At 51.5% G+C, this 27976-nt stretch overlaps 2 protein-coding genes across 7 annotated transcripts in view; one reads left to right on the top strand and one right to left on the bottom strand.

Moving 5' to 3' along the window:
- Positions 1-27976, top strand: part of STAMBP (STAM binding protein) — a 762428-nt gene that overhangs the window by 369626 nt on the left and 364826 nt on the right. The window lies entirely within an intron of this gene.
- Positions 31-27949, bottom strand: FBXO41 (F-box protein 41). Of its 6 annotated transcripts, none has more exons than XM_080685344.1 (14): positions 27729-27949; positions 18441-18572; positions 13887-14920; positions 11906-12116; positions 11376-11449; positions 10752-11110; positions 9683-9924; positions 9289-9404; positions 9007-9159; positions 8745-8840; positions 7230-7348; positions 6900-7058; positions 5493-5608; positions 31-5345 (listed from the first exon to the last, which is right to left on the bottom strand). In XM_080685344.1, the coding sequence occupies exons 3-14, from the start codon at positions 14780-14782 to the stop codon at positions 5283-5285; spliced, it is 2604 nt and encodes an 867-aa protein (XP_080541470.1). In that variant the 5' UTR covers positions 14783-14920; positions 18441-18572; positions 27729-27949; the 3' UTR covers positions 31-5282. The 6 variants fall into 6 exon arrangements, with proteins under 6 accessions (XP_080541470.1, XP_080541469.1, XP_080541471.1 ...); XM_080685343.1 differs by having other exon boundaries at positions 18458-18572; XM_080685345.1 differs by lacking the exon at positions 27729-27949 and adding an exon at positions 23751-23771 and having other exon boundaries at positions 18458-18572.

The following is a 27976-nucleotide window of genomic DNA, read 5'->3' as shown; positions in this document are numbered from 1 at the left end:
TTGTGTTTGTTTTGTTTTGTTTTTAATTCCTGAGTCCATTCCCAGTTAGATGGACTCAAAGGTGAAATAGGGTATGGGCAGATCCAGACTTTGGAATCCCGTATCCTCCTAATTTGATAGTCTTTGTGTAAACAAATTTTTCTGAGTCTCAGCTGTTCTAAATGTATAATGAGGATAGGAACAGGGGTATAAGTGCTCATCTTATTTGATGCTAGAGCCACACAGTTTAAGTATAAACACCTGTTGGTTTTTCTGATTTTTAATATTTCATACCTGAGTAATCAAATTGGTGGGGCAACCCCATTGGGTAAAATAGGGAAGTTGAAGCCAACCCATGTTGTGCAATTTGGTCTCTCCCTTGGGCTGAAGCCTGACTGGCTGATCAGAGCCTCCTGAGAATGTGGCCAGGCCAGTGAGAAACTGGGCAGTGCCTGATGCTCCTGCTATACTTGTGCTGGAGTTGTCCTTAAAGGTGGTCTCTCCTGGCTGAGTCAGAAATGGCACCCCAAGGCTTGCTGTCCACATAACAGACACCGAAAGGGAGTGAGCTGTGGCAAGGGCAGTAACCTGCATGGCCTTGCTCCAGTGACGTCTGCATCCAGAGACAGGTCTTCTGATGCTTCATTCACCCCATTGATGCCAATCTGGTCACCCACCTCTTTCCTGCTTCAGTGCACTTCAGCTGCAGAAAGGCTTGGTGACACAGACCGACAAATACGGCCACCTACTATTTATTGCCCTGAGGCAGATATTCCAGTTTCACCATCTTTTATTGGATACAAAGCCATAAATTTTCTGATGCCTGTGTGAGTCCTCTTAAATACATACACTCAGGTACATTCAGCAAAGGGCATCTATGGGTGACATGGAGCAAAGTGCTGGGATGGTGATGCCTGGTGTGGCAGAGAAGTGGGGCCACTGAAGGCCCCTGGGGACTGGAGGTACAGGCACCACTTAAGAAACAAAATTCTCTCCACTCTGCCTGATGTGCTTGGGGTGGGGGAAGCCACCCTTTCACGGCTCAGGCCCATTGCAGCCTGGCTGTGCAGGGAAGGCAGGGCCTGGGATCAATTGTGGAGGTCCCCACCAGCAGTGCCACTAGAGCCAAGCCTACTCATGCCAGCCAGGAGGCAAGCCTGGGTCACCTCAGGCCTCTGAGTTGAGTGCAAGACCCCCGCCAGGGCAGAGCTGAGGCTGGAAGGCCAAGGCCAAGCCTCCTTGGGGCCATGCCAGTGGTGGCAAGTGAGGCTGGGCCTCATGGTGGGGAAGCCTGCCTGATTGTCAGGGCGGTCTTGGGACTGGCCAGGTTCCCAGAGGTTTGGGGAGGGAATAGGAGCTGGCTGCCTTAGTTGGCCCTGGTATTCTGATTTCTGATCACCCAATCCTACACCTTATTCTCAGGCAAGGGCTGCAGAACACACTTGTCCAGGAATAAATACATACACACAATACACAGCAATATATACAGAAATGCAGGCCTGGGACAAGGCTGGGTGAGCAAGCATGGCCAGCAGGGCTAGAGAGGTGTGCCTGGCCCCTTGGGGAGAGAAGTAACACTCACCAGGGTTGACATGCTGGGACAGATCCCACCAGTTGGAGCCCTCTGAGCACAAGGGCCCTGCACCCACTCACCATATCTCCTGTTATCACCCCAAGTCCAGCAGGAACTGGGTCTTTGGCACCGATAGACACTCTGTTAAGGTCTTCCATTTAGCGCCTTAAAAGGATTAGGACTTGGGCAGCTCCCCACTTATGGCCCAAAGGACTAGAGCCAGAACCCAAAGACAAAGGATGGAGCCAAACCTTGGAGCCACAGACCTTAGGAATGAGGCGCCTTTCCTTTCTTTTTTTTTAGGCAATTCCTGAGGGGCTGGCTCAAACTCCATTGGACTAGGAATACCTGAGCTGCCTTGGTCCTTCGATGGTCTCTCCTGGCAGTTAAAAGCCATGGTTCTGGGCAGCCTGCTCCTCTCCCTCTGGGATGCAGACATCTACAGCATCTCCTTTGTTCCCTGCCAGTGCAGAGGAGGCAGCCCAAATAAAGCATGACCAAACACTCAATCCAAGTACTCGGAGTTCCCCGGTGCTGGGTTCAGGCTGTATGGCAGGAAGATGGTAGGAATACCAAGTGGACCCCACCCATGGGCCCCCTATACATGCCTGGGCCCTAGACCAGGACCTGCCTTGGTTTGCTCTTTGAACCTCCCCTTTGCATCTTGTCAGGAGTGAGATAGGGGTGAGTGAAGGATGGCTGGGCCCTCCACCCGTTCCCCATCATCAGCCCTAGCTATAGGGTTGCCAAAGTGAACAAATGGAGCATTCCCACCAACAAAAGCTCCCTCCTTAGCAGGGCTCACCCCCCTGAAGAGAAGCAAAAAATAGCATTGAGTTGGTATGGGTGGAGGCCTGCAAACCTGCCAGTTCTCAGCCACACAAGTCTCTCAGCCCCGGGGCAGGTGTGCAATGGGACATACTGTGACCCATGTTCCTGTTGACAGGGGCCTGGGCATGTACAGTATAATATATATTCCCACACATCCTTCACTTGGCTGGACTTGGGGGATTTTCTGGAAACAGCCAAACCTGTGAGAAGCAAACTTCCCCTCAGCAGGAGAGGGGGTCTTGTTCACTCTGCTGCCTGGTGTGCAGGGCTGTCACACAAATGAACAAATGAGTGAATAAACTACTACTGACATCAGTCCTTTCAGCGCTGCCTTTCTCCCACTTCAGCTCACTGCCCGGGCACTGACTACCTTTCCCAGGGCTGATGCTGGGCATCCCGGTGGGCACCCACCCAGGGAGAAACTGCCCAGAGCCTGTATTCAGGGACAGAGGCTTCCTGGGGCAGAAAAGGTCCTGGTAGGGCAGGCTCTGGCCACGCAGGGCACCCCTTTGTGCTTTGTCCAGGACACGGAGGAAGCACCTCTGATCCTGGGGTCATGTGGAGCAGGGCTTTGGAGGGTGCAGTTGGAAGGCAGGACTGATGCACCCAGGGCAGCCAGGCCTACGTGGACCTCCACCTCCCTCTAGGCCAGCAGAGTTGTGCTTCTTCCCATGATTCCTGGGGACAGGGCTGAGTAGGAGTCAATAAAGCCAGCTGCTCTGGAGTGGAGATAACACACGGCCAAAGCTTCGTGCAGGAAAGGGCAGGGAGTTGCCAACATGACACCCTTGGTATTTGGGGTCTTCAAAGGGCAGGGCCAGGAAAAGCCATCAACAATGGGAAGAGCCGGGAGAATTGGGTGTAGAGCCAGGGAAGCAAGGGGCACCGCTGGGTCTGTGGGGCCCAGCTCTGGAGGCTTCACTGCAGGGTAACCCAGGGCTGGGTCTTGATGTTCAAGCTAGGTTGTAGCAGAAAGTTGGGTCCCTGGAAAGAACTGAGAAATTGGAGGAACTCTACCCTAGCCACACCAGCTGCCTAATGATTAGGGCTGAGAGCCAGTCCTGTGCAGGAGAGAAGGAAACCCTAAGATGAATATAGGTGAATGAAAGAACTTTCCAAATAAAGGTTGGCAGGACCCACGACCTCAGCCACTGTGGGAGTTCTGAGGAGGAACTGGGGAGACCTGAGTCTTAGTGCTGGGACCTGGTCCTGTGGGGACCATGTAAGGGTGAGTGAAACCCCCACTTGCATCCATTCTGTGGCTTCTAAGCCAAGTGGCTCTGGCTTGGGCCTCAGAACTACCCCCAGACAGAAAACTCCCAATGGAGCCCTTAGCCCATGGGACCAGATGAGATGGAGGAGGGGGACAAGTCCAATGAGGGTGTTCTTCTTCATTCTTGGCTCGATGGGCCTAGCTTCCTTAAAGGGCTACATCTTTTTTTTTTTTTTAATAAATTTTTTAAAATATATTTTATTGATATTTTACAGAGAGGAAGGGAGAGGGATAGAGAGCTAGAAACATCGATGAGAGAGAAACATCGATCATCTGCCTCCTGCACACCTCCCACTGGGGATGTGCCCGCAACCAATGTACGTGCCCTTGACCGGAATCGAACCCGGGACCCTTCAGTCCGCAGGCTGACGCTCTATCCACTGAGCCAAACCGGTTTCGGCAAGGGCTACATCTTTAAACAAGCTAGCCAGACAAGGAAGCAAACCAAACCAGCCTTCCCCGGGCCTCCATATAGAGGTCAGCCAGTGACTGACTTCCTCCCACACAGCACTGGGGATCCAAAGGCCATCAGAGACCTGCCCAAGCACCTGGATTAGAAGGCCATTCCTGCCCTAGCCAGTTTGGCGCCGTGGATAGAGCATCGGACTGCAGACTGAAGGGTCCAGGGCTCGATTCCGGTCAAGGGCACATGCCTGGGTTGCAGGCTCAAACCCGCCCCCCCCCCCCCCAAGTAGGGGGCGTGCAGGAAGCAGCCAATCAATGATTCTCTTTCATCATTGATGATTCTCTCTCTCCTCATTTCCTCTCTGAAATCAATAAAAATATATTAAAAAAAAAAAAAAGGCCATTCCTTGAGAAAAGGAACTGCTTCTCACAGGTGACTGGGTTGGGATTGCTGACAGGTATGGAAACATGCACCTTTTAGCTCAGAATTTAGCTCTTGTGTGTATGGGAAATGTGGTTATTGGGGGAGAGAGGTCTTGTCTATATCAATAGAAATTTTTTTCTCTTCCTGGCAATTCCCTCCTTTGGTAAAGATGGTTTCAATGTCCTGGGGAGAAAATCTCGGTGAATGTTTTGCCCTTCCAAGCCCACTGCTACTACCTCACCTTTGGCTGACACTTGCCCAGATTCCTCAGCCCGTGTGTTATCCTTAGAGAATGTGGACCCAGTCCCAGGTGGGCTGTCTGAAGGGGTGCCCCACAGAGGGCTGGGACGGAGCAGGGCGAGGAAAAGAGCCCTTCTTACCAAGTCTGACCTGCCTGAGGCCTAGCAAAGGACCCTGACTAGGAGGCTGGGCCTCAAGAATGGAGGCCTGCCAGAGCAGCCAAGAGCCACTGGGTGGTTATTGCAGACCCTCAGGGGGAAGACACCGGGTGCTGGTGGTGACAGCTACTCGCTGGCTGTGCCTAGAAGGCTGCTCCAGCTGGGGATTGGATAGGGGCAAGGGGCAGCTTCTGTCCGAGCCCCTGCCCTGAAGAAGTTCCCAGGGTCAGGCCTGTTGTTCTGCTATCCCAGGAGAGGACAGGAAACTGTCAACCCCTTCCTGGAAGCCAGAGATAACACCAGGCCTCTGAAGGACTAGTCCAAATCAGGGTCCCTCTGGAAGTCCAAAGAGAGTGCCCTGGGTGGGGCTGGCAGGGGCCCTGCCGCCCCTCACCCGGGTTAGCAGCCGCCTTCCACCTTGATGTGCAGGATCTTAGAGAAGCCGGGCCTCCGTCGCAGGGCCTGCAGAGCAAACCTGGGTTAGTTCTCCTCAGGGCCAAATCCTTAGGGGCACACAGGTGAGGCTTTCTTCACATCACAAACCCCCCAAGTCCTCAGCCTCAGCCTAGAGTCATGGGGTCTCGGGTGGCCTTAGAGCCAATTCCTAACCTGGAGTTTTGTCACCATGTCTTCAAACAGCTTCTGGGCCTCGGGACTGCTGGGCTCTTTGAAATAATCAGCAATCCCAATCTGGACCACAATGGACTTGAGGTTCCGGCAAATGCCTGGGAAAAGGTGGATAAGATGAGAGCCCGAGTTTGGCCAGGCTGCCTCCTCTCCCATCACTAATGAAATCAGAACCTACTGAGAGGCAATCAAATGCCAGGCACTGGGATCATAACAAGGAGAGCAGACCCACGCTGCCCGGGGGCTCAACCGGACCATGGGAGAAGGTGGAAGGTGAGGTCAGAGCAGAGGCTGCAGTGGACTCTGGGAGGATGAGTGGGCAACAGCTGTGCAGGAGCTCTGGGAACTTCCCTGCCAGAAGGGACAGGTGTGCTGTGGCCTGGGCACTGGGAAGTGAGTTACAAAGACAGAGTAGTGGAAGTGAGGCTGATGGGTCTCGGCTGGAGCACAGAGGAGGGGAGACAGGGAGCAAACAAGTTGGGAGCTTAAGGGGACTGGGTGATGCCATGAAGTCAGGAGAGGAGAAGCAAGAAGGTCAGGAGGCTGAGAGGGTCCTGAAGGTCATGATTTTGAAGGCTGAGCCGTTAGTTCTGGTGGTCAGTCCCAGGCAAGGCCATGAAGCTGAAGGGGAGGGAAGAAGAGGATCCTGGAAATAATAAGGTCAAAGAACCTTTGGTGCTCTCAGGACCTGAGGTCTTGCTGAGGGTCAAATGGTTTTGGATGATGGTCTCACTTTTGGGTGTGAGCAGCCCAAACTGGGCACCCATGTCCTCTATGAAGGTGGAGGAATGACCAGAAATGGAGTGGATAGCTGGAGGGAGTGGGACCAGAGGCGGCATGACTTGGAATCTATACCAGGGAAAGGAGTCTTCCCTCTGAACTATCCTTGGAGGCTCACACACATCATCTCATTTAATCCTCTCATTCATTCTAGAAAATCAGCTTAGAAGATGGGGTACAGAACTCAGAGATGTATAGTAACCTGCCTGAAGTCACACAGCTAATAAGCAGTAGAGTCAGAATTGAGACCCAGGTCAGTAAAGCCCCAGAACCTATGCTCTTAACCCGCCTGCTCTCCTGCCTCTGCCCTTGGCTGGAGGCTCACATGGGGGCCGATGCTGCTGCATAGCTCCTGTCTCCAACGTGGATAGAGCATAGGGTAATAGATGTAGTTGAGCTGAACTATTTGGACCACATGCTGTAAGGCCTTGAATGCCACACCAGCCTCAGAAGGCACTAGTGGCAAAGCCAGGGCTAGAGCTCTGGTCAGTCTAACCCTAGCACTGGTGCTTGCTGACCAGGAGTGACAGGGAGCTGGTTATGCTACTTGCTGGCAAGGCATGGTAAGAGGTGACACTTGTGCCCCACCCCGCATTCCCCATCGCTCACTGTTGAAATGCAGCAGGGCTTTGGGAGTGACAGGGGTGGCCGTGAGCACCAGCATCTCCAGTCCTTTCAGGCCTTCCCGGCAGACCTCAGCCGCCACCTCCTGGGTGATCTCTGACACGTGGTCCAGCTCCAGGACCTGCAGCCTCATGCAGTTTCTTGCTAGGAAGAGGAAGAGGGGAGGTGCTGCTGACCAACTCTCCAGGTTACCTCCTGCCCATCTGATGCTCCTGTTATCACCCAGGTTGCAGCCCAGAGCTCCTCTGAGATGTCAGTATCGCACCCATGCCTGCATTCCACTAACCCCCACCCTAGCCCCAAGGAAAAACTTACCGAGTGATGCCAGGCCCTGCACCCCACAGCCGGCACCCCCAACCCCCAGGGCCCTGAGGTGGGGCCAACAGCGACCGATCATCTGCAGGCAACGATTACTGAAGCGCAAGGGCTGCTGGCTGGAGAATGGGAGGAAGGAAGGGCCGTCAGGAAAGCCTCTGGTTAAATGACACCCCAAGCCTCATCCTCCTTTGGGCTCACCTTCAGGCTCACCCTTTGGCAAGGGCCCCACCAATCACCCCAGCTGCTCAAGTCAGAAACCTGGGATCAGCCCTGACTCCCCCTCCCTCATCTCCTGCCAAGACCCATGGATTCTGATTCCTGAATAAGACTTCAACCTACAGTTCAGACCACGATCAATGTTCATCTGGATTATGACTAGACTACCTGCTGCTGAGGGTAAGCCAGTCATTCCTACATTCCCTCACTCAGTCATTCAACAAATGGTTTTAAGTATCTACTACAGCCAAGAACAACTGAGCTAGGCCCTGGGGATGTAGTGGTGACAATACAGACATGGTCCCTGTCCTGAAGGAGCAGACAGTGGGGTGAAGAGGGGCACAAAGAATGTTACCGGTCTGATATAATCCCATTTTTTAAGATCTAAAATCCCCAATTGCTTCCCGGCCCTTTCTAGATTAAAAAATGTAAAAATCTAAGCCCCTTCGGCAAGGCCTTCCTGACCTTTTCCCGACCTGACTTTACACACTCACTGCTCGGCTCTGCCCACCACTCACACCAAACTGGCTGTTTCCCCTGAACACTGCATCCCTCAACACTTGCCCAGGCCACAGACATCTGTCACACTCTTGGTGCCACAGATGTGGAACACACATCTCAGCCTCTGCCCTGAGAACCATGAGTCTTGTGGAGACTGAAATATAGAGAAACTGCTGCAAAGTGGACTATAGCAGGATGGGGACAAGGTGCAGTAGGAATGAAGGCAGGAGAGCAGTGACAAATTCTCCCAGGATGTTAGTGACAGGACACTGGAGGGCTTGGGAGGAGTTGTCACGTGAAGAGAGGGCTTGGAGGTCAAGGTGCAGGGAGCAGAAAAGCCTGACATGTTCGAGGAGCTCCAAGGAGAGCCTTGAGTGACCCCACACCCTGGACTCACCAACCACCAGCTCTTTTGTACATTTATACTGACCACCCTGAACTGCCTTTCACGTGCCAAACCAACCTCCCTAGTGTTCACGCCTCACTCACCGAGGCCCTGCAGGCTTCATGGACACATCTCATCTGAGCCAGCAACAGTCCTAATAAGGTCAACAGAGCCCTAATATCACCTTTACTTTGCAGGTTGAGAAACTGAAGCACAAATGGGTTGCCCAGTCATACTCTAGTAACCAGGACATGATGTTAACTAAGCCTTGCTCCTAACACCTAAACACACAGATTGATGAAGGTGAATCTGGTCTCCCCAACCAGACGATCAAGTGGGCCTAGATCTGCTCAGTCCTCAGCCACAGACCCCACCCAACTCTGTCCCCTCCTCACCCAGCCAGGACTCACCAGGGGTGAAGTGGCGCCACCTGGAGGGAGACTATCTCTCTGCAGCCTGCACCCAGGGCCCAAATGACCTCATGGCCAACAGGATCTGTGGCGCTCCTGTTGAAAAGACAAAGCTGGGGCCACCCACTCTCCCCGGTGGCCTCTGCTCCCTTCCCTGAGGCCACAGAGCTCTTGGGTCTCTGCCTGAGAGCCCTGGGAGAAGGGTACGCAGAGCAGAGCCCAGGGACCCCTCTTGGGGATGCTTCCGGTGGGATGGACCCACCTGTAGGTGACGGCCTGCAGAGCGCGGCAGTAGCAGCTGGCCAGCCAGAGCGAACGGTCAGTGAGGATGTTGGGACAGTGGGAGATGCGCAGGATCAGCAGGTTGCCCCCTGCGGCCTTCAGCAGGGACTCCAGCCCTGCTTCGAGACAGCCACTGGGGATGGCCAAGAGGTCAGAGAGCGGCTTGTGGCCACCTCCTGCTCTGAGAAGCATCTCCACATAATTCTAGGTCTATGGCCCAGGAGCACCCTCCTACCCACACACCCACCCACCACGGCCTCACCGGGTGCTCCGGGCATACTCCTCCTTGCTTTCCTTCTTGCCCCGCTGCCGGGGCTTCAGGTTCTGCAGTGTCAGCGAGTGGGCCTGGGTGCACCACTGAGCCAGCATTCCCAAGAACTGCAGGGAGAGAGGGGTGACCTGGGGGTGAGGGGTCTGAACTTGGTTGGCTGGAGGTGGACCAGCTCCAGCATAGGAGCTCCATGAGAGCATTTTAGGAAACCAGGCAAGAGGTGGGGTCTTGTGAGGATTGCAAGGATCCAACCTAGAGGGACCAGATGCTGGAAAGGGGAGATGTGTGTGTGCGTGTGCATGTGTGTGTGCATATGTGCGCGCGTGTGCGTGAGTTCACAGCAGGGATGAGTGGGAGGGCAGGGAAAGTGGGCAGAAACAGGTACCTTGGAACAGACTCGGGCATTCTCAAGCAGCACTCGTGTCCAGACAGCAGGGTGGCGGGCCACAAAACGCCAGTCGCGGCAGACCTCGGCGGCATGCAGGAGTGTGCGGGTGTCCAAGTAGGTGAAGATGCAGAACAGGGCGGCTCGCATCTTGAGGATCTCCGGGCTGATGACCTCATTGGAACGTGAGGGGCTGCCCCTCTCTGCTCGCCGACCCCGCCCACTGCCTCCCTCAGAGCGGGCTGCACAATGCCAAAGGGTCAAAGGTGAGTATGGAGGGTCAAAGGGCAGCATGGGGATGTGGGTGTGGAGCTAGGGTAGGGTAGGAGCTGCAGAAGGCATGGGCATGGGGGACCCATGCTGGGGGACCAGTGCCTTGGGAGAAAGACAAGGGCTCTGCATTCCTCTCTTCTGCATCACCCCACCTCTAATTTTGCAAATTAGAAAAGGTAGTCTTTCTTCAAGTAAATTATTTTTAAGATAATATGTCATCGCATAGTCTGAACTCACCCCCTAGATGAGGCAACTGAATCACGTTTGGAGAAGGACAGGGTTTGGAGGGTTAGGGTATGGATGGATAGAAATGGGGCCTCTGGGAACAGAGGCAGGTGAGAGGCTGCCCAAAGCAGTCACAGGGGCAGCCAAACACCCTGACCAGAGCCCTCTCACCTCCTGGCCCTGACCCATCCGCGTACGTGCATGGCCTTGTTTCTGTATGGGAAGGCACCCCTCCTCCAACTGCTTCAGGGGCCACAGAGTCCGGAGTCAACACCTAGCTACTCTCCTGTAAATGTCAGTGAACCCACCACATAAATGGAGCCCTTTCGGTGTGGCATCCTTGTGCACAACCCAACCGGAGTGCCCTGTGCTGCAGCACTGCCCTGCCGCGTGAGTTCCTGCCCGGCGCTTGCAGGGCACTGTGTGGGAATGTCGTTCTCATTGTGGGAAGTCTGGGCTAGGGAAAAGGAGGTGCAAGAGCCCAGGAGATGTGCTGCCTCAGCCCTGTGTCTTCTGAGCGGGCTGCACCATGGGAAAGCCTGACCTCTCTACCCACCCCCCTAGGACTCACCTGAGAGCCGGCAGCTGCTTAATGGCCCAGCAATAGCAGGCCCAGGGCGGGGGACGTCCGAGGGGCCCTCAGCCTCTGACTCGGTGGTTCGGGAGCCCACATCGGAAATGTCACCCTCCTCGCCCTCTGTGCTGTGCCGGCGGGGTCTGCGCTGCCAGTTCTGAATGGCCTGGCGCCGCAGGCCTGAGCTTCGAGGGGCCTGAGCCCGCTCTGAGCCACCGTTGGCAGCCTGGGCCCGTGTGCCCATGCCCCCAGGGTTACTGTCCTCCGGGGCCCCTTCCTCTGGCCGGGGCAACTCCAGACTGTCACTGTCATAGCAGCCTGAGCTCTGGGATGCAGCTGGGACACGGCTGGAGGCCCTACGGTGGGGTGGAGCAGATGGTAAGGAGAAGGGAGAGGCACCAGGCCTGCCCAAACTCCCCATCCCACCCCTAAAACTGGCCAAGGGCAACCCACCCGCTCTACTTCCCAAGAGCCCCTTCTGAGTGTGGAAAGGCAGACGGACAGAGGGGACCCAAGGAGGATGGGGAGAAGGGAGACCAGCCTCCAGACAGGTCAGCCATCCAGTGGGCCAGGGTGAGGGTGGGCTGCGTTGGCGGGGAGGGGAGTGGGCCCGAGGCTTACCCTGTGCTGGGAGAGGAGCCATGCCGGGACACCGCATATGTGCTAGGCATGGCCATCCCCACGTGGTGCTCTCGCTGTGGGCCCCCAGAGCAGGAGGGAAGGGAAGGAGGGCAGAGGAGGCAAGAGGATGAGAAGGAGCAGGAAAAACAGGTTACAAAATGGAGAGAAGAGGAGAGAGAAGAAGGAAAAAAGTTGGGAAAGATGGACAAATAGACAGACAGACAGCCGAGAGGCAGGCTCGCCAGCCCCCTCCGCATACCCACCCCACACCCCAGGCCCAGCTTGTGACTCCTGGGCTCTCATTGGCAGGGATGGCCTCTGAATCACACCTCACTACAGCCTCAGGGGCCTGCGCTTCTGCCACCTCAGAGGGGCTCCCCTATTCCTTGACCCCCTACTTCAGGCCTACAGTCTGCTCATGGGGAAGAGCCAAAGAGGGAGCATTACAGGGGAGATGTCAGGCCACATGTGAGAGGAGTTTGTGGAAGTCAGGTGTACAGGTGGAGGAGGGAAGGTAGATGGGCACTCACCACTCTGCCTGGGCCCCGGGGCCCGGGCCCAGCTCCACGGCCCAGGCTGGCACTCGGGGTGCTGCCACAGCTGCTGCTGATGACCTGCAGCTGCCGTTCGGCACGGTCAGCCCGCTCCAGGAGCTCCTCGATGAACTGCTGCAGCCGCAGCTTGGCGCTGGCCTCCCGTGCCGCAGTCTCCTTCAGGAACTGGTCGATCTGCACCACCTCCCTGGGCCCGGAGCAGTCTCTTACCCCAGTGCCTCAGCCTGTCTGCCCACCCACCCTCTAGAGGAGGCCCTGGCCAGTGGGGGAGCTACATGGGGCACAGTTGCCCCCAGTGTCTGCTCATGGTCACATGGAAACACATAGAACAGGCCCAGGCACACTGTCCCACACAATGGCACACACGGGAATGCCAGCATATATCCCGAGTTACACACTCACACCCCACTCACCCAGCCCCACACAACTGGACATCCCTGTTCCCCAGGCATACTCAGTCACACACAGCCACCTCCTGCCTCCAGACACACACAGTCACACAGCCAAGTACGCAAAGTCCAATACATAGACCCACACTCAAATATATGTATTCATGTTCATTCACAGGCACACAGTCTGAGAAAGGCACAGTCTCACCAACACATTCAAACCCTCCTCCCCCCCTCCCCACCACACACACATTTTTCAGAAACCTTCTCAGATGCAGAAGCATACTTCCAATTGCACTACCACCCTCCAGGAGTTGCATGTCCACACAGCACACTTAAGAGTCACGAGAGTATTTACTCCCAATTGCATTCACAGTTGTTCATGCATCCACTCAACATTGACTGAGCACCTTCTTGGTGCCAGGCACTGTTCTAGGTATTGGGGACACAGCAGTGAATAAGCAGAGAAAAATTCCTGCCACCATGGAGCTTGTATCACTATGGGGACAGATACATAACATCTACATATTTCATAATTCTACACTTAAAGATGAGAGACATAAGGAGAAGCAACAAAGACTGAGGAGGAGCAAAGAGATAGAAGGAGATCCCAGGAGAGTGTCCTGGAAGCCAAGTGAAGAATGTGTTTCACTGGCTGGCCTGGCTCAGTGGTTGAGCATTGACCTATGAACCAGGAGGTCACGGTTCAATTCCTGGTCAGGACACATGTCCGGGATGAGGGCTCGATCCCCACTGTGGGGCATTGCAAGAGGCAGCTAATCAATGATTCTCTCTCATCATTGATGTTTCTATCTCTCTCTCCCTTTCCTTTCTTCTCTGAAATCAATTTTATACACACACACACACACATATTTTTTATTTATTATTATTTTTTTTAAAGAACGTGTTTCAAGATCAGCAGTGTCAAATGCTGCTGATAGGCCAAGTAAGATGATGGTTTGGCCTTGGCAACATGAAGATCGTTGGTGACAGGGAGAAAAGTGGTGGAGGTGGACACCTAATCAAATTGGGTTCAAAAGAGAACACAAGGAAAGAAATTGGAGACAAGGAGGATAAGCAATACTTTAAAGAGTTGTTCTGCAAGAAGGCGAGAAAGGGGGCAGCTCAAGGGGGAGGTAGGGTTGTGGCAGGTGACAGAAACCAGCTTGTTTGTGTGCTTTCAGGAATGATACAGTAGATAGGGGAAATCTCATGAGGGCAGTGGGAGAGGGGAGAATTCGGCTGTGTCTCTGAGTGTGCAAAAGGGAAGAGGACCTGGTGCCATAATGCGGGAGCTGGCTTTGGCTAGGAGAATAGAGAAATAAGAGAAACACAGTCTTCATTGGCACACATGGTCATACTGCCACGGACTCACAGTCCTAAACACTGTCATGACACTGTTGGCCCCACATGCACCATCGTTACATGCTCATGGCCTCACACACAGACACACTCACGGTGGTGGCAGTAGCACAATGACACACAGGGTCACCCACTAGGGAACAATGGTCACCCACTAGGGAACAATGGCAGGCACATTCACCCACGGGGCCCGGTGGGCCACTCACTGCTGCTTGCGGCTCAGTTCCTGTTCCTTGTGCACTAGGTCCTGCTTGAGTGAGGCCAGCAGCTCCACACTCACGTCCACCTGGCGCGAGAGCTCAGACGCACGCTCCTCCAGCTCCTCCTTCTCGCGCCCCAGCCGCGCGCTCTCCTGCCGTGCTGTCTCCAACTCCGCAGCCTTGCGCTCCAGTTCGGCTTGCAGCCGGCCCACCTGGCCTGCAATCTTCTGCTCCACCTCTTCGCTCAGCCGCTCCAGCCGCCGGTCCACCTCCAGCTTCTCCAGCGCGCGGATCTTGAGGCGCGCCAGGCCCTCCTCATAAGCCACATCGGCGGGCGAGGGGGAAGCGGGCGAGGCGGTGGTGGGCCCGGGGCAAGGGCTGGGGCCAGGAGGCGGCGTGGAGCACGCCGAGGAGGCCACGGACTTACGGGCGAACAGCTCCCCCAGCGGGATCTCAATCTCGCGCAGCGCGTAGCGGGCGGCGGCGGCGGGCACGAGGCCAGGCTCCGCCAGCTCCTCGCAGGGCAGGCTGGCGGGCACCAGGTCCCCGGGGAAGTGGGCGAGGGGCGCGTGGTGGTGGTGGTGGTGCAGCAGGTGGGGCGTGGCGGGCGCCGGCCCGGCCGCCTGCTCCTTGCCCTGGAAGGACGTGCTCTCGAAGACCTCGCGCCGGGCGCCGGGCACTGCCAGCAGGGCGGCGGGTTCGGGCGCCAGCGGGAAGCCAGAAGCCGCGGCTGCCGCTGCAGCAGCTGCGGCACCTTCGCAGATACTGTTGGTCTTGGAGAGGATGTAGAGGGTCTCGTACGTGTGGCTGTACTCCAGGTGCGCACGCAGAGACGACAGGCTCCGGAAGCGCTTGTGCTCCCCGCAGCGGGGGCAGCGGTACGGCAGGTCCAGCGAGGCCATGGCCCCGCCGCCCCCGCTGCCTCCGGGCTCCACCGCGGCCGCCCCGCCGATCAACCCGGTGCACTCATGGGGGGCCGCGGGCGAGCCCCCCTGCGGGATCAGGAAGGCTCAGGGCACCCGCGGTCAGGGGTGAGGAGGCTAGAAGAGAGGGAGTAAGTCTTACGAAGGGTATCCCTACTTCCCTTCCTCACACCCCGTACCCGTACCCGTGAGGAAATTGACTTTCCCAGGACAACATGTGCCCCGAGAGGGGCGAGGGGAGACCCATGGCCTGACCTCCCAGAGGGGGCTGGCTTGCTGTGGTACCTGTGCAAGGGCCTGTGCATGTATGAGAGTGAAAAAGAATAAGAATTCTTTAAGGAAAAAAAAAAAGGCATTCGTTTTGCGAGGTTGGTATGGCTCAGTGGGTTGAGCAGCATCCCATGGACCAAGAGGTCCCAGGGTTTGTTGCCAGGATTGAAGGCTAGATCCTCAGTGTGGGGTGTACAGGAGCCAGTCATTAGAAGTGTCTCTCATTGACATTTCTATCTCACCCTCTCTGAAATCATAAAAAAAAATATTTTTAAAAAGACATTCGTTTTATTTATAATAGTTCCAACCTGGATATAACCCAAGTGCCCATCACCAATAGAATGAATAAACTGGTATATTCATATATTCATGATGGAATGATAACCCAGCAGTAAGAAAAGGAACCATTGGTACATGCAACAACATGGATGAAAGAAGCCAGACCTGAGTGCACACTATAGGATTCAATATAAGTGGAGTTTAAGAACAGACTAAATTGAAGATGACAAAGTCAGAATGGAGGTTACTCCTAGTGGGCTCTATGGACTGGGACGGGACAAGAGGGAACCTTATGTGATACAGGTGTATACCTATATAAACCATCAACTGTACTGGTACACTTGAGATTTGTGCACTATATGTACCTGACTGGATGTATGTTACATCTCAAAAAAAAAAATTCTTCAAAGATATGCTTATTTCCATGTCATGTGAACCACATCCATAAGACTGGCTGGACAACTGGTGCCATGATGCAGTAGATGTCACCTCACCTGACAATACCCCTGTGTGTGTCACAGTTTGTTCCTGCCCTTACTTCTGTACCCTGCTCTCCAATCCCTGCCACTCCAGGCACTTAGATCCTTTCCTCGGATTTCATTGCTACGTTGGTCTCCAATAAGTGGCCTTGCCTGTCCTTTACTCCAGGGGTCATGATATTTGTCCTCCCCAGACCTCTTCTGGCACAAGCAGCCACCCTTCCTGGAATCCCAGCCCTGGTCACCCTCAACTCGCACTGTGCATCCCCCCATCATCTCTGGCTTCTGATCACCCCTCCTCTGCCTCCTGCGATCTCTACCCCATTCCTCACTGCCTTCTTCTTTCTAACGGCCTGCAATCAGGTTTCAACCACCCTCTGATGTCACATGCTCCACCAGATCACAGCCCACCTGCTAGTCAGACAATTCAATTGTCATCAGGTATCTTCACCCACTTGACCCCTTGGCTGATTCTCCTGACCCCTCAGTCTTTATAAGTTACCATCTCTGACCTCCTCTTCTTGCTGCTTTCCTAATCTTCTTGTCTCCTGATGGGAGGTCTTCATGCCCCCTTTGCCTCTATCTTCTCCCCTGGCAGTAAGATGAACTCCCAAGAGTTAACTCACACGGTAAATCCATTAAGTCTCAGCTCTGCCTCTCCATCCTGACCTGTTCTTGAGTTCCATTTGCTTTGGCATTTCCACATGGATGTATGAGTGTGTAATGTCTGTTCCCTTTGCAGCCCAGCACCCAGTCCTCCTCATGAGAAGAGCACCCTGCTTTGACCTTGGGGAACCATTGTTCCTTTCCCGTTTTCTCAGTCCATGTGGTCTCGGGGAGGTCGGGGGGGGGGGGGTTGATGTCCCATCCCTGGCTTCAGGGGTAAGAATGTGATATAAGCCTGGTCGACCAGAGGCTTGGGATGAGCACATATCACCCAAGTTGAATCAATGAGTATTTTCTCACTGAGTGAGTTATTTCTCCAGAACTTCTTTGGAACTACTGGAGGGAAGCATCCGTTGGGGCTCCGGTTTCTAAGCTGATGAGGCCATCTTTGGGAGGAACCACCTGGGAATGAAGCCAACATAAAGAAGCAGAACTGACCCCAGCTGGCATGGCTCCCTGGTTGAGCATTGACCTATAAAGCAGGTCATGGTTCGATTCCCGGTCAGGGCACATGCTCCGGTTTCAGGCATGTGCAGGAGACAGACAATCAATGATTCCCTCTCATCATTGATGTTTCTATCTCCATCTCCCTCTCCCTTCCTCTCTGAAATCCAAGAAGAAGAAGAAAGAGGAAGGAGGAGGAGGAAGAGGAAGGAAGATGAAGAGAGATTCCTCACAGACACTGTTTAAGCCAGCTGGACATGAGTTTGTTACTTGCACCAGGAAAAAGTCCTCTAGACATAAGATTCAGGAATGGGATTTTTAAAGGTAACAGACCCTAAGAAGGAATTAGCTGAACTAAGGGGGGAGTACAGAGTACTGCTCCACCCACTGAGAAGTGATGAACCCTGCTACACAGCAGCAAAGCAGTTGACTAAGCTCTCCCACTGCCTCTGGAGCTTAGACGATGTTCCCACCAAGGCTGGAACTTTAGGGGACTTGTAGAAAAATGTCACAGTGTTGGGGTGTGGCCTCAGTAAGGTCCAATAAGAAAGACACGCTCTGGCCCATCTGAAAGCAGAGGGAGAAAATGCTGCTATGCCCAGAGAGGCTCTTTCTGCCTGAGGCCAGTAATCCAATATGGCTGAGAGTCAGATAATTAAGAGCCAGTTCTCTGCTTCTAGCTAAAGTCAGCTCAGGCAAAGAAAGGGAAGCTGGAAACACAGAGGGAGACAAGCCTGGGGCCTGTCAGGCTCTTAACTCCCCAGACCCTCCTGCAACCCTTCTGCTGTGCCCTCCCAGCTCCACAGAAGCAACCACTGCTTTCATTATAAGCAGCCTCCCACTGGGATTCAGTTTGTGTGGGAAGGGGCAAATGAACTATGCCTCCCACCATACAGTAGGGATTTGAACTGCCCTGTGGTAAAGGCCTACATAGAGGCCACAGAACCATGGGCTCCTGGGATGTGCAGAGCACCAAGGCCTGTTGCTAAGAGACAACCCCTCCTGCTTCCCAACACCATCACCAGGGACTCCATTCAAGAATTATAACTATAGTGAGGTCTCTAGTTTGGTTAATAGCTCTGGGGATGACTGAATGCAAATTGACTGAAAGCTTCCTAATGATTAAGGGAATTGTATTGCCAGAAAAAAAACAACCCACAAACCTGGAAAACAAAGGCTAGGGAATACTTAGCTCCTACAGTTCCCCACCCACCAAACCCACACCAATGGGAGGGGACTCCTCAGTGCTCCTCAGTGGCCAACAGCACAAATGACAAGGGTCGCTGTCTGAAACAGCAGAACCAGAGCAACCAATACAGGGTCCTTGCCAACTGGCCGAACATGTGGAACATGCTATGGACTTGTGACCACTGAGTGTTTTCCCTCATCTTCCCTCTTCAGCTGGGAGAGTGTTTGTTCTTTCAGTTACCCGATTTTTCCTCCATCATTGTAACCTGGCCATACATTGAAAGACCATGAGGGGCTAGCTAGCTCAGTACCTTGCCAGACAGCTCACCAAGATCTTGAAGTGGGCCTGAATGTGGTCCTCAGTAAGAAGTTGGAACGTTTCATTCCAGAGATAGGACACTGTGTTTTGCCCGGCCGATGTGGCGCAGTGGTTGAGCTTCAACCTATGAACCAGGAGGTCACGGTTAGATTCACGGTCAGGGCACATGCCTGGGTTTCAGGCTTAATCCCCAGTGTGGAGCATGCAGGAGGCAGTCAGTCAATGATTCTGTCTCATCATTAATGTTTCTATCTCCCTCTCCCTCTCTGAAATCAATAAAAATATATTTAAAAAAAAAACAGAGATAGGACAATTATTTTTTAAGTTTTGTGAGCGATAATTGCATTATGATAAATAAAATTTTGTAAAAATGTTATGGAGGGGTTCTGTGTAGATCTTGGACAGCCAAGAGGTAGAATGTAGTGGACATGCATTTTTTTGCTGCTCAGCTCCAGTCACCCTTTGTGGATAGACCCCCAATTTTCCCTTAGAGAACCCATTCCCCCCACTTTAAATGGTGTTTCTGTAGAGCTGACCCCACACCTCCTAGCTCCAGGGGAGCACAGATGACATTAGCCTGTTCATCACAGTGATCATTCAGTAACGGGCTAATTCAGCCACTCAAGGACCTATGCTCAGCTGGTAGAACACAAGCCTGGATCTGCTTGTGGCCATTTCTGTCCTCTCTTTGGGCAAGGAGAAAAACAGACTATGGATGACATCCCTTGAGCATCCAATCCAGATGTGCCTGAAACTTTAACCCAAGACTTGTCAATTGTAATTAGACAGCAAATTCTTTTTGTTGCTTAAAGCATTTGAATTGGTTGCTAGTCACTAGTAATGAGACTCTGGACTAACACAATGACCCACAGTGTCAAAAAAACAAACCTTAGATTTCCTCTTGCCCCCTCCCCAGCATCCCTATTTCCTTCAATGGTGCTGCTGCCCTCCCCTCTGTCACACCATACCCACTGGCCATCTTGATTTTGCTCTCGGCTAACCATCAAGACCTGCTGATATTTCAACCCAATTGTTTTCATGCTTCATGCTTCTCTGGGCCACTGCCTCCTCACACCTAGGACTGCTGGCCCAGCTTCAGTCTCACAGCTCTGTTCCATCCTATATTAGGCAACAGATCCCTCTGTCTCCAAATGACTCCTGCTCGTGCTCCTTCAATGGCTCCCCATCGTCTATTAACTGCAGCCAAACTCCTCAGCTTCACACTTTGGCATCACTGTATTCCTGCCAATTTGCACATGAGAAATGGCCTGGCTATTTCACTTGCATTTCTTTGATTACTCTAGCTGGACATTTTTTTTTCACACATTTATCAGTCACCTGTGTCACTTGGTGACTTGCCTATGCACTACTTTGCTCATTTTTAGACTGAACATTCATATTTTCTTATTGATTTGCAAAGGCTTTTTATAATATTGATCCTTTGTCATTTATATACTACCAATATTTTTCTCAAGTGTGTTGATTGGCTTTTACTTTTATTTATGATCTTTATTGATATACTAATGTTTAAAATTTGCATCAGTAAAATCTTTATGATTTCTGATTTTGTTGTTATGCTTAGGAGGTCTGGCCCTACCCAAAGTTTATGTATAAAGTTACATATGTTTTCTTTTAGTACTTTGTGATTCCTTTTGGTAAAAGTACAGGAAAAAAATTCTTAATTAAGGGCTTTAAACAATCTTAAAACCATAAACTTACAATGAGTTGGTAGCATGCAAATATTTCAGGCTGTGTGGTTTCCTTTTATACAATGGAGTTTTTTTTTTGTTGTTGTTGTTTTTTAAATATATTTTATTGATTTTTTACAGAGAGGAAGGGTGAGGGATAGAGAGTTAGAAACATCGATGAGAGAGAAACATCGATCAGCTGCCTCCTGCACACCCCCTACTGGGGACGTGCCTGCAACCAAGGTACATGCCCTTGACCGGAATCGAACCTGGGACCTTTCAGTCTGCAGGCTGACGCTCTATCCATTGAGCCAAACCGGTTTCGGCTACAATGGAGTTTTAATCATCTAGAAATTTTTGGTATGTGTGGTGGGACACGGATCTAAAAAAAATCCAACTTTTAGTTATGGACATTTTCACACATATTCAAAAATAGAGAGAATATGATGTTGAATTCCCATGTACCTATCTTCCAGCTTTGACTATTATTAACTCATGGTCAATTTTGTTTCATGGGTACACTGCTCCCCGGTGTCACACATGCCCCACCCACCACTGGATAATTTTAAGAATTCTAGATACCATATTATTTCACCCCAAAATACCTTAGTCTATATAAAACAGGACTTAAAATTTAAAAGACACCTAATATTTAGTAACTGCTCTAATATCACCTTCCTTTAGCTATTTTAAGATCTCAGAAGTACCCTTGAGAGGTAAATACAAAAGATGTTTCTCTGACAAGACCAACAAAATAAATAGCCGTCTGGTAAATCTATTCAAAGAGAAAAAAAGAAAGAAAACAAACACATAATACTATAATGAGAAAAGGGATATCGCTGACAGAGGTTTTTTCAAATTACTGAACTTCTACCAGGTACACCACTTGGCCTAAATTTTTGAAAATCTAGATGAATTGAATGCTTTTCTAGGAAAATATAATGTATCAAAATTGACTCAAGAAGAAATAGAAAACCTGAATAGACTAATAACTATAAATAAAAATGAAGAAGTTGGCAAAGTGATCAGGGATATTATAAATAGAATTCAGTTCGCACACACACAACTGTTCAGGAAAAGGGTCATTCTGTAATGTATGGTCAGCATGGTGTCAGGACACCTGGGTGTGCCTGTCCATCCAGCTAAGTGCTGATCCCTCCTGTGGGGGTATCTTTCAGGGCCTCGGAAGTGGCCAACCTTCCTCCCTTCCCCATGTGCTTTCGAAGTACCCTTTATCTGCACATTACCCTGCTAGAATAGGGAAAGGGAAAGTGTGGGGGTGCAGGCCTGTGCATGGATGTGCAAGGTAGAGCTTCTAGGATCCAGGCGGCTCTTCACCTGAGGCCCGCTTTCCCCAGTGTCCCTCCATCTGCTGGAGCTGAGGAATGAGCATGAATGATTCTTAGGAATATTTTTGCCTAATTGTACATACCTCCTCAGCAAGAGCATGAAGCTTTGCAAGAAGGTGATGGAGGCAGGGGGAGGAGGGGAGGAAGTAAAAGAAAAACAATAGTTTTGTCTATTTAAATTCCATCACAGCCCAGCCAGTATGGCTCAGTGGTTGAGCATTGACCTATGAACCAGGAGATCACAGTTTGACTCCTGTTGGGGCACATGCCCGGGTTGCAGGCTTGATCCCAGTGTGTGTGTGTGTTGCGGGGGGGGGGGGGGGGGGGGGGGAGGGGCGTGCGGGAGGCTGCCCATCAATGATTCTCTCTCATCATTGATGTTTCTATCTCTCTCCCTTGCTCTTTGAAATCAATAAAAATATATTTTTTAAAATTCCATCACAATACTGACTACTTTCAGTATGTAATCTCTAACTGTTCTGGCATGAGCACCATGCCAGAACAGTTAGAGATTTTCCTTTGTATTCTAGTCTCCCCAAATCAGCAATCTCTACAGCCCTAAGAACCTGCCTCCTTTTTCCACCTAGATCTGCCTCCTTAGCATCCCAGGACCTATTATGCTCCTTCTCCCATCTGAGATGCCTATCTCAAGTCTACTTTCATTTAAGTCCAGTTCAAGGTTTTCTTTGGGTAGAAGAACCAATCAGAGGCATTATCTTTTTTTTCTTTTTTTTTCTTTTTTTTAAGGCTTTCAAGTATGTGAGCCTCATCTCAAGTAAGGCCAACCATCTCAAGATGCCTGTCTTCTCTGGCTCCTGTCTACTGCCACATTCTCATATGTTGACTCTGCCAGAAACACAGATAATCTTGCATTTTCATGGCTCCACTACCAACTGGTCACTGAGGACTCCTGCAGTGAACATTATTCTTTTTATCTGCTCGGTAAGTTCTCTTCAATGGCAACATCTTGTCCTTTCTTTGGTGAGCTACTGCTCCCACTCCATGTGGTTCTGACAGGGCTGCCGATCCTGGTACCCCATAATGATTGACCCAGGCATGGGCATGTGCCTCAGGCTGAACCAACAGAGTCCTTCACTGGTAATTTATATAAAAGATTAAGGAGTCCTCTTGTCCGTCTGGCTCACATGCTAGGATAAAGCTGTCTATCCATGTGAAACCTCTACCCACCGCATGGAGAAAACTCATGCCTGGTGGGGAAAAGGTGTGGCAACACTCAGAGAGAAGCTGAGCTAAGAGCTGAAGAGAGAGTCCTCACTTCATGTTTGAGAACCTGGGTACAGTGAGGCCCAAGACACACTCAACTCCCTTCTCTCTGGTTCTACGAATTGGTACATATCTTTTTTTTCTTTTTTTCTTAAAACAGTCTGAGTTGTATTTCTATCACTTGCTAGCAAAAGTCCTGATATTCTTGCAAATATATATTTCTAAGCTAGACTTCTCTCCTAAGCTCTATTCAAACATGAGTTTGTTCAGTCAACATACGTTTACTGAGTACCTGCTTTGTGCCATGAACTATGCCATGTGTTGTGCTAGGTACACTGAGGGCACAGACCGATAAGATCCAATCCTCGCCTTCAAGCAGCCCTTGTGATCTCCTGGGACAGCCTAAGGTATTGAATGAGACTGCCATGAGATAAATGGCTGGCACAGGAATCTACACTTAACTTAGCTTGAGGAACTCCCAGAGGAGTCAGTCATCTAGACTGACTCTTGAAGAGGAAAGTAGTCAGGTGAAATGGCAGTTATGAGTTTGGGGAGGGCAAGAAAGGCATCCTGAGAGCGGAAACAGCATGTACAAAGGCAAGAAAGTGGGAAAGAGTATATGCCTCCTTCAGGAAAGGAAAATGTAAGCTCCATGAGGGTAGAAACATTGTCTCAATGACCCATGGTTCCCCAGCTCTTACATCAGTGCCTAGCATGGGGGAGGTGCTCAGTAAATGTGGAATGATGGAATGGCCAGCACTTAATCAGAGGAACGGGAGAATGGACTACAGAGGCCAAGGTCAGGAAAACGGCTGTTGGAACACTAGAAGTGGAAATGGTTAGCCACGGTAGCAGGAGTGCGAGAGGGGAGAAGGATGGAATAGAAGCAATTAAGGGAGGAGAGTCAAGGTCAAGAAGGCTTGGTGACAGAATGATTGTGGCTGGTCCGAAAGGGAAGAGTCAAGGCTGAGGCTCAGACTTGGGTTTTGAGTTTGGGTGGCTCAAAGCATCATACACGAACAGTGAACTCAAAATACTCACCATCAAACCTACTTCTTTCTCACCCAGGCAGCATGGCTCAGTTCGATTCCCAGTCAGAGCACATGCCTGGGTTGTGGGCTTGATCTCCAGTGTGGGGTGTACAGGAGGCAGCCAATCAATGATTCTCTCTCATTATTGATGTTTCCACCTCTCTTTCCCTTCTTCTCTGAAATCAATGAAAATATGCTTTTTTAAAAAAAAACCCTACTTCTCTCTCATGTTTCCCATCTTGACCAACATCTTCATTATCGACTCAGCACCCTGGATGCAACCCCAAGGCATCTCTGAATGAATTCTCAAAGAAACCCTTAGATCTCATCAATTGCTGATTTTTAACAATACTATCTTATAAATATTTCTTAAAATATGTTTTATTGATTTTAGAGAGAGAGGAAGGGAAAGGATGGGAGGTAGGGAGGGAAGGAGAGAGAGAGAGCGAGAGCGAGAGCGAGAGCGAGAGAGAGAGAGAGAGACACCAGCATGAGCCAAGACTTGGGACTCCCTTTTCCATCTGATGAATTCTGCAGGCCTAACTCAAATGCTACTCTTTTCATGAAGCCTTCCTGGCTCCTTCCTCCAGCTCAAATCACATCACACATCAATCACTCCTTACCACAGTTCCTCGCATATCGTAACAGGTATCACATGCTGGATGGTCATGGACCTGTTTGCACATCAGATCCCACCCTATACAATGCTACTGACTCACACCTACCTGACACACAGTAGAAATTAGTATGTTCTTAGAGGAATCACAGTGAATAATGGGTGAATTTATTTATTTATATAACCAAAGTGATTTCTTTTATTTTTTCTTTTATTTTTTAAAATTGATTTTAGAGAGGAAGGGAGAGGGAGAGAGAGATGGAAACATCAATGATGACAGAGAATCATTGATCAGCTGCCTCGTGCACGCCCCCCGGGGGGATGGAGCCCACAACCCTTGCATGTGCCCTGACCAGGAATTGAACCTGTGAGGTCCTGGTTCATAGGTCCATGCTCAACCAATGAGCCACTCTAGCCTGGCAGCAAAGTGATTTCTACTACTTATCGTCATGGAACTGGGTGAATTTGGTTACAATCAAATCAACCGCTGGCTCAGCTCCTCGCCCACTGGGAGGTAAGGACTTGCTGTGTCCTCACGACATTGTTGCTCTAGTGGAGTTCCAAGGCTCAGGGCTTGTCTGCTTCATTCTATTATATCCACCCAACAGAAAGATGTCAAACACAGGCCTGTGCCAAGCACTGGGGACACCAAGATCATGCCTTCACAGTGCTTGCAGTCTAATAATCAAAACAGTGAACACTTATCTACTAATTATTCTGGTCAGACACCACACTTCTTATTTAATCCTCAAGACAGGACTCCCAAGTAGGTGGTATCATCTCCACTTCAGGATGAGGAACTTGAGATTCAGAGTGGCCAAATCACTTACCCTAGGCCAGTAAGTGACTGTTGTTTTGGTGGCCTGCAATGAGCCATGCCTCCTGGTATTCTAGCCTTTATGTGGTCCCCTCCCACATTGGCTCAGAGCTTGGCCACATGACTTACTTTGGCCAATAGCAAGCCTGAAGCAGTCAGAGATTTGATAAGCAGTCCTACCTTAGGGCTTATCCTCTTAGAATATTTTTCTCTTGGGATCCAGCTGCCATGTAAAAAACATGGGCTAGACTACTGAATGATTAGACGCCATGTTTAGAGAGACCCTAATGGATGAAAAGCCACCTTGATATTCCTTTCCAGCCAGTCTCGCGCTTTTATTTATTATTTTTTATTTTAAAAAATATATTTTATTGATTTTTTACAGAAAGGAAGGGAGCGGGATAGAGTTAGAAACATTGATTGGAGAGAAACATCGATCAGCTGTCTTCCACACACCTCCCACTGGGATGTGCCTGCAACCAAGCTACATGCCCTTGACCGGAATTGAACCTGGGACCCTTCAGTCTCCAGGTCGAAGCTCTATCCACCAAGCCAAACCAGTTAGGGCTTTTTTATTTTTTTAGAGAGAGAGTGAAAGGGAGGTAGAGGAGAGGGACAGAGAGAGAAACACTGACATGAGAGACACATTGATTGGTTTCCTCACACTCTCGTGCCCCAGGGCTATGAATCGAACTCACAGCCCTTGGGTCTGTGGACCAACGCTCTAACCACTGAGCAACCTGGCCAGGGCATCCGGCCAGTCTCTTAACTGAATGTAGCTGAGAGGTGCCAAGTGAGCCCACAGTCACAGCCAACCCACAGACCGTGACAAATAATAAAGCACTTGTTTTAAGCCCCTACATTCTGGGAAGGTTTGTTACATACCAGAGAATAACTAAAACAGTGACAAGCCAGAATTTGAACCCAATACTACCTGACCAACTTCGAAACCCATGCTCTTAGTGTCCCAACACTAGAATGTTGCACCAATACTATAATAGTCACAGGTTGGCCCATAATAGCACTCAATAAATATTTGTTGAATGAATAAGTGAAGGTTGTGGTATGCTACCAGAGAGGTGGTAAAATCTAGAGAGGCAGACTGGCAATAACCTTTCAACAACCATGACTCCCCCCACTTCCATTTGGAATGTTACAAATATTCCAAAAACAAAAACAAGCTAGTTATCCCTAAATCTAGAAGAAGTGTGTGGGTATCACCCTCCGTCCCTCTCTCTGTTAAATAAAGATCAGTCAAAATTGAGAAGTTAGCAGACCTTGGTCATTCCCCCAACTCCATACCATGCCACTGGCATCTCCTCTCCTTCCCACTTGGCCTTCTGGGTCCAACAGCTCCTCCTCCCTCTTTTCATATAATACCCACATGTAGGAAAGCAGCAGAGGAGCTAAAATTTATAGAAATGGGGGTGGAAGATTTGGATGTTAATAGATGGCTTCATGGGTCAAAGAAATGAAGCCCCAAGCACAGTTTTTTCATCTGCCAGCAAGTAGAAGAGGTTTCTAAGGAGGGGAGGCAGCTGGAGGTGTGCCTGTGGATGGAGAATAAAGGAAGGCCCCCTGCCTCTCAGAATTCCTCTGAATCCCCCACCAAGGCGGAGACTCTAGCTCTCCACACCTAAGGCTGTGGCCCCACCATGTGTACCTCCCTGAGTAGTCACTGCAGCCTGGTGAAGACCCACAGGAGTCTATGCATCCAGCCCTCTGCTTCCTGGCAGTCCTTACACTGCCTTTTCTGTGCTAAGCTCCCCCTCATCCTCCAGCTCCTGCAAACATGCACACACCTCCCAAGGTCACACACACATGGCTCAGCACCTGGATCCCACACCCAGAAAACCATCTAGGCCCCTCGCTGCACACTCAACCTAAGGAGATAGTAGGCCCCACTCTTAGTCACAGGCAGAAAGTGGGAAGTGCACACAGGTCTGTATCACACACTCACATGCAGAGCATTGCAGTGGGGCACAGGCATCCAGATCACTATGGGCAGTCACTAGCGGAGGCACTGGGATATGAGCAGACAGGAACATGGGGGCACACACATGCACACCTCCAGATCATCACACGTGCACACCAGCACGCACACAGACACCTACACCGTCCCACCCTCAGACACCCCGCACAGGTGCCCAGCCAGGCCTCAACACTAAGCCCCTCCCCCACACCCTTTCAGAAGCAGGTGGGGAGGGCTGGGGTTTGAGGGCGCTCCCCCTCTTCCTTCTCTCTGGCCCCAGTTCTCCAAGGTCCAGAGTCTCAGTGGGGTTTGGAGCCCGCCCCGCCCCCAACCTGGCGAGACTGGCTAGAGGCGGGGGATGGGGAGCCCGGTCTCAAATTGTTCTGATTTTAATTCCTTAAATTAACCCCTTCTTTGCCTCTGGCTTGGCCTGCCCAGAATCCCTCCCAGTCGGGTCTGGCAGTCTCCGGGCCTCCAGGGGGATCAGGGGGAGAAGGAAGAGGAGGAGGAGGCAACGGCTGGGGTCCTCCCTGCCTCCTCTCTCCAGGAGCAGTCCCGCAGTGCGCCCGCGACTCGTCCTTACCTCCTCCACCCCGCCGCGAGGCCAGGCCCCGCGGCCCTCGGATAGGGGTGCAGAGGCAGCCCCCGCGTGCCTGGTCCTGATGCTGGGCCGCCTCGGGGCCTCGGATCTCATTCCCCTCCGCAGCCTCGGGTGGCAGCCGCGGCTTGCGCCCCCGCCTCCCTATCGGGGCGGGGGCGGTCAAGCCTCCCAGCCAGTCGCAGCGGGAGGGGCCCACAAACCGGGTGGGGGATGGATGGAGGAGGAAGGAG

Source organism: Plecotus auritus, assembly GCF_963455305.1.
Source record: "Plecotus auritus genome assembly, chromosome: 8".
Classification (NCBI taxonomy): Eukaryota; Metazoa; Chordata; class Mammalia; order Chiroptera; family Vespertilionidae; genus Plecotus; species Plecotus auritus.
This window is presented reverse-complemented; position numbering and strand designations above follow the sequence as displayed.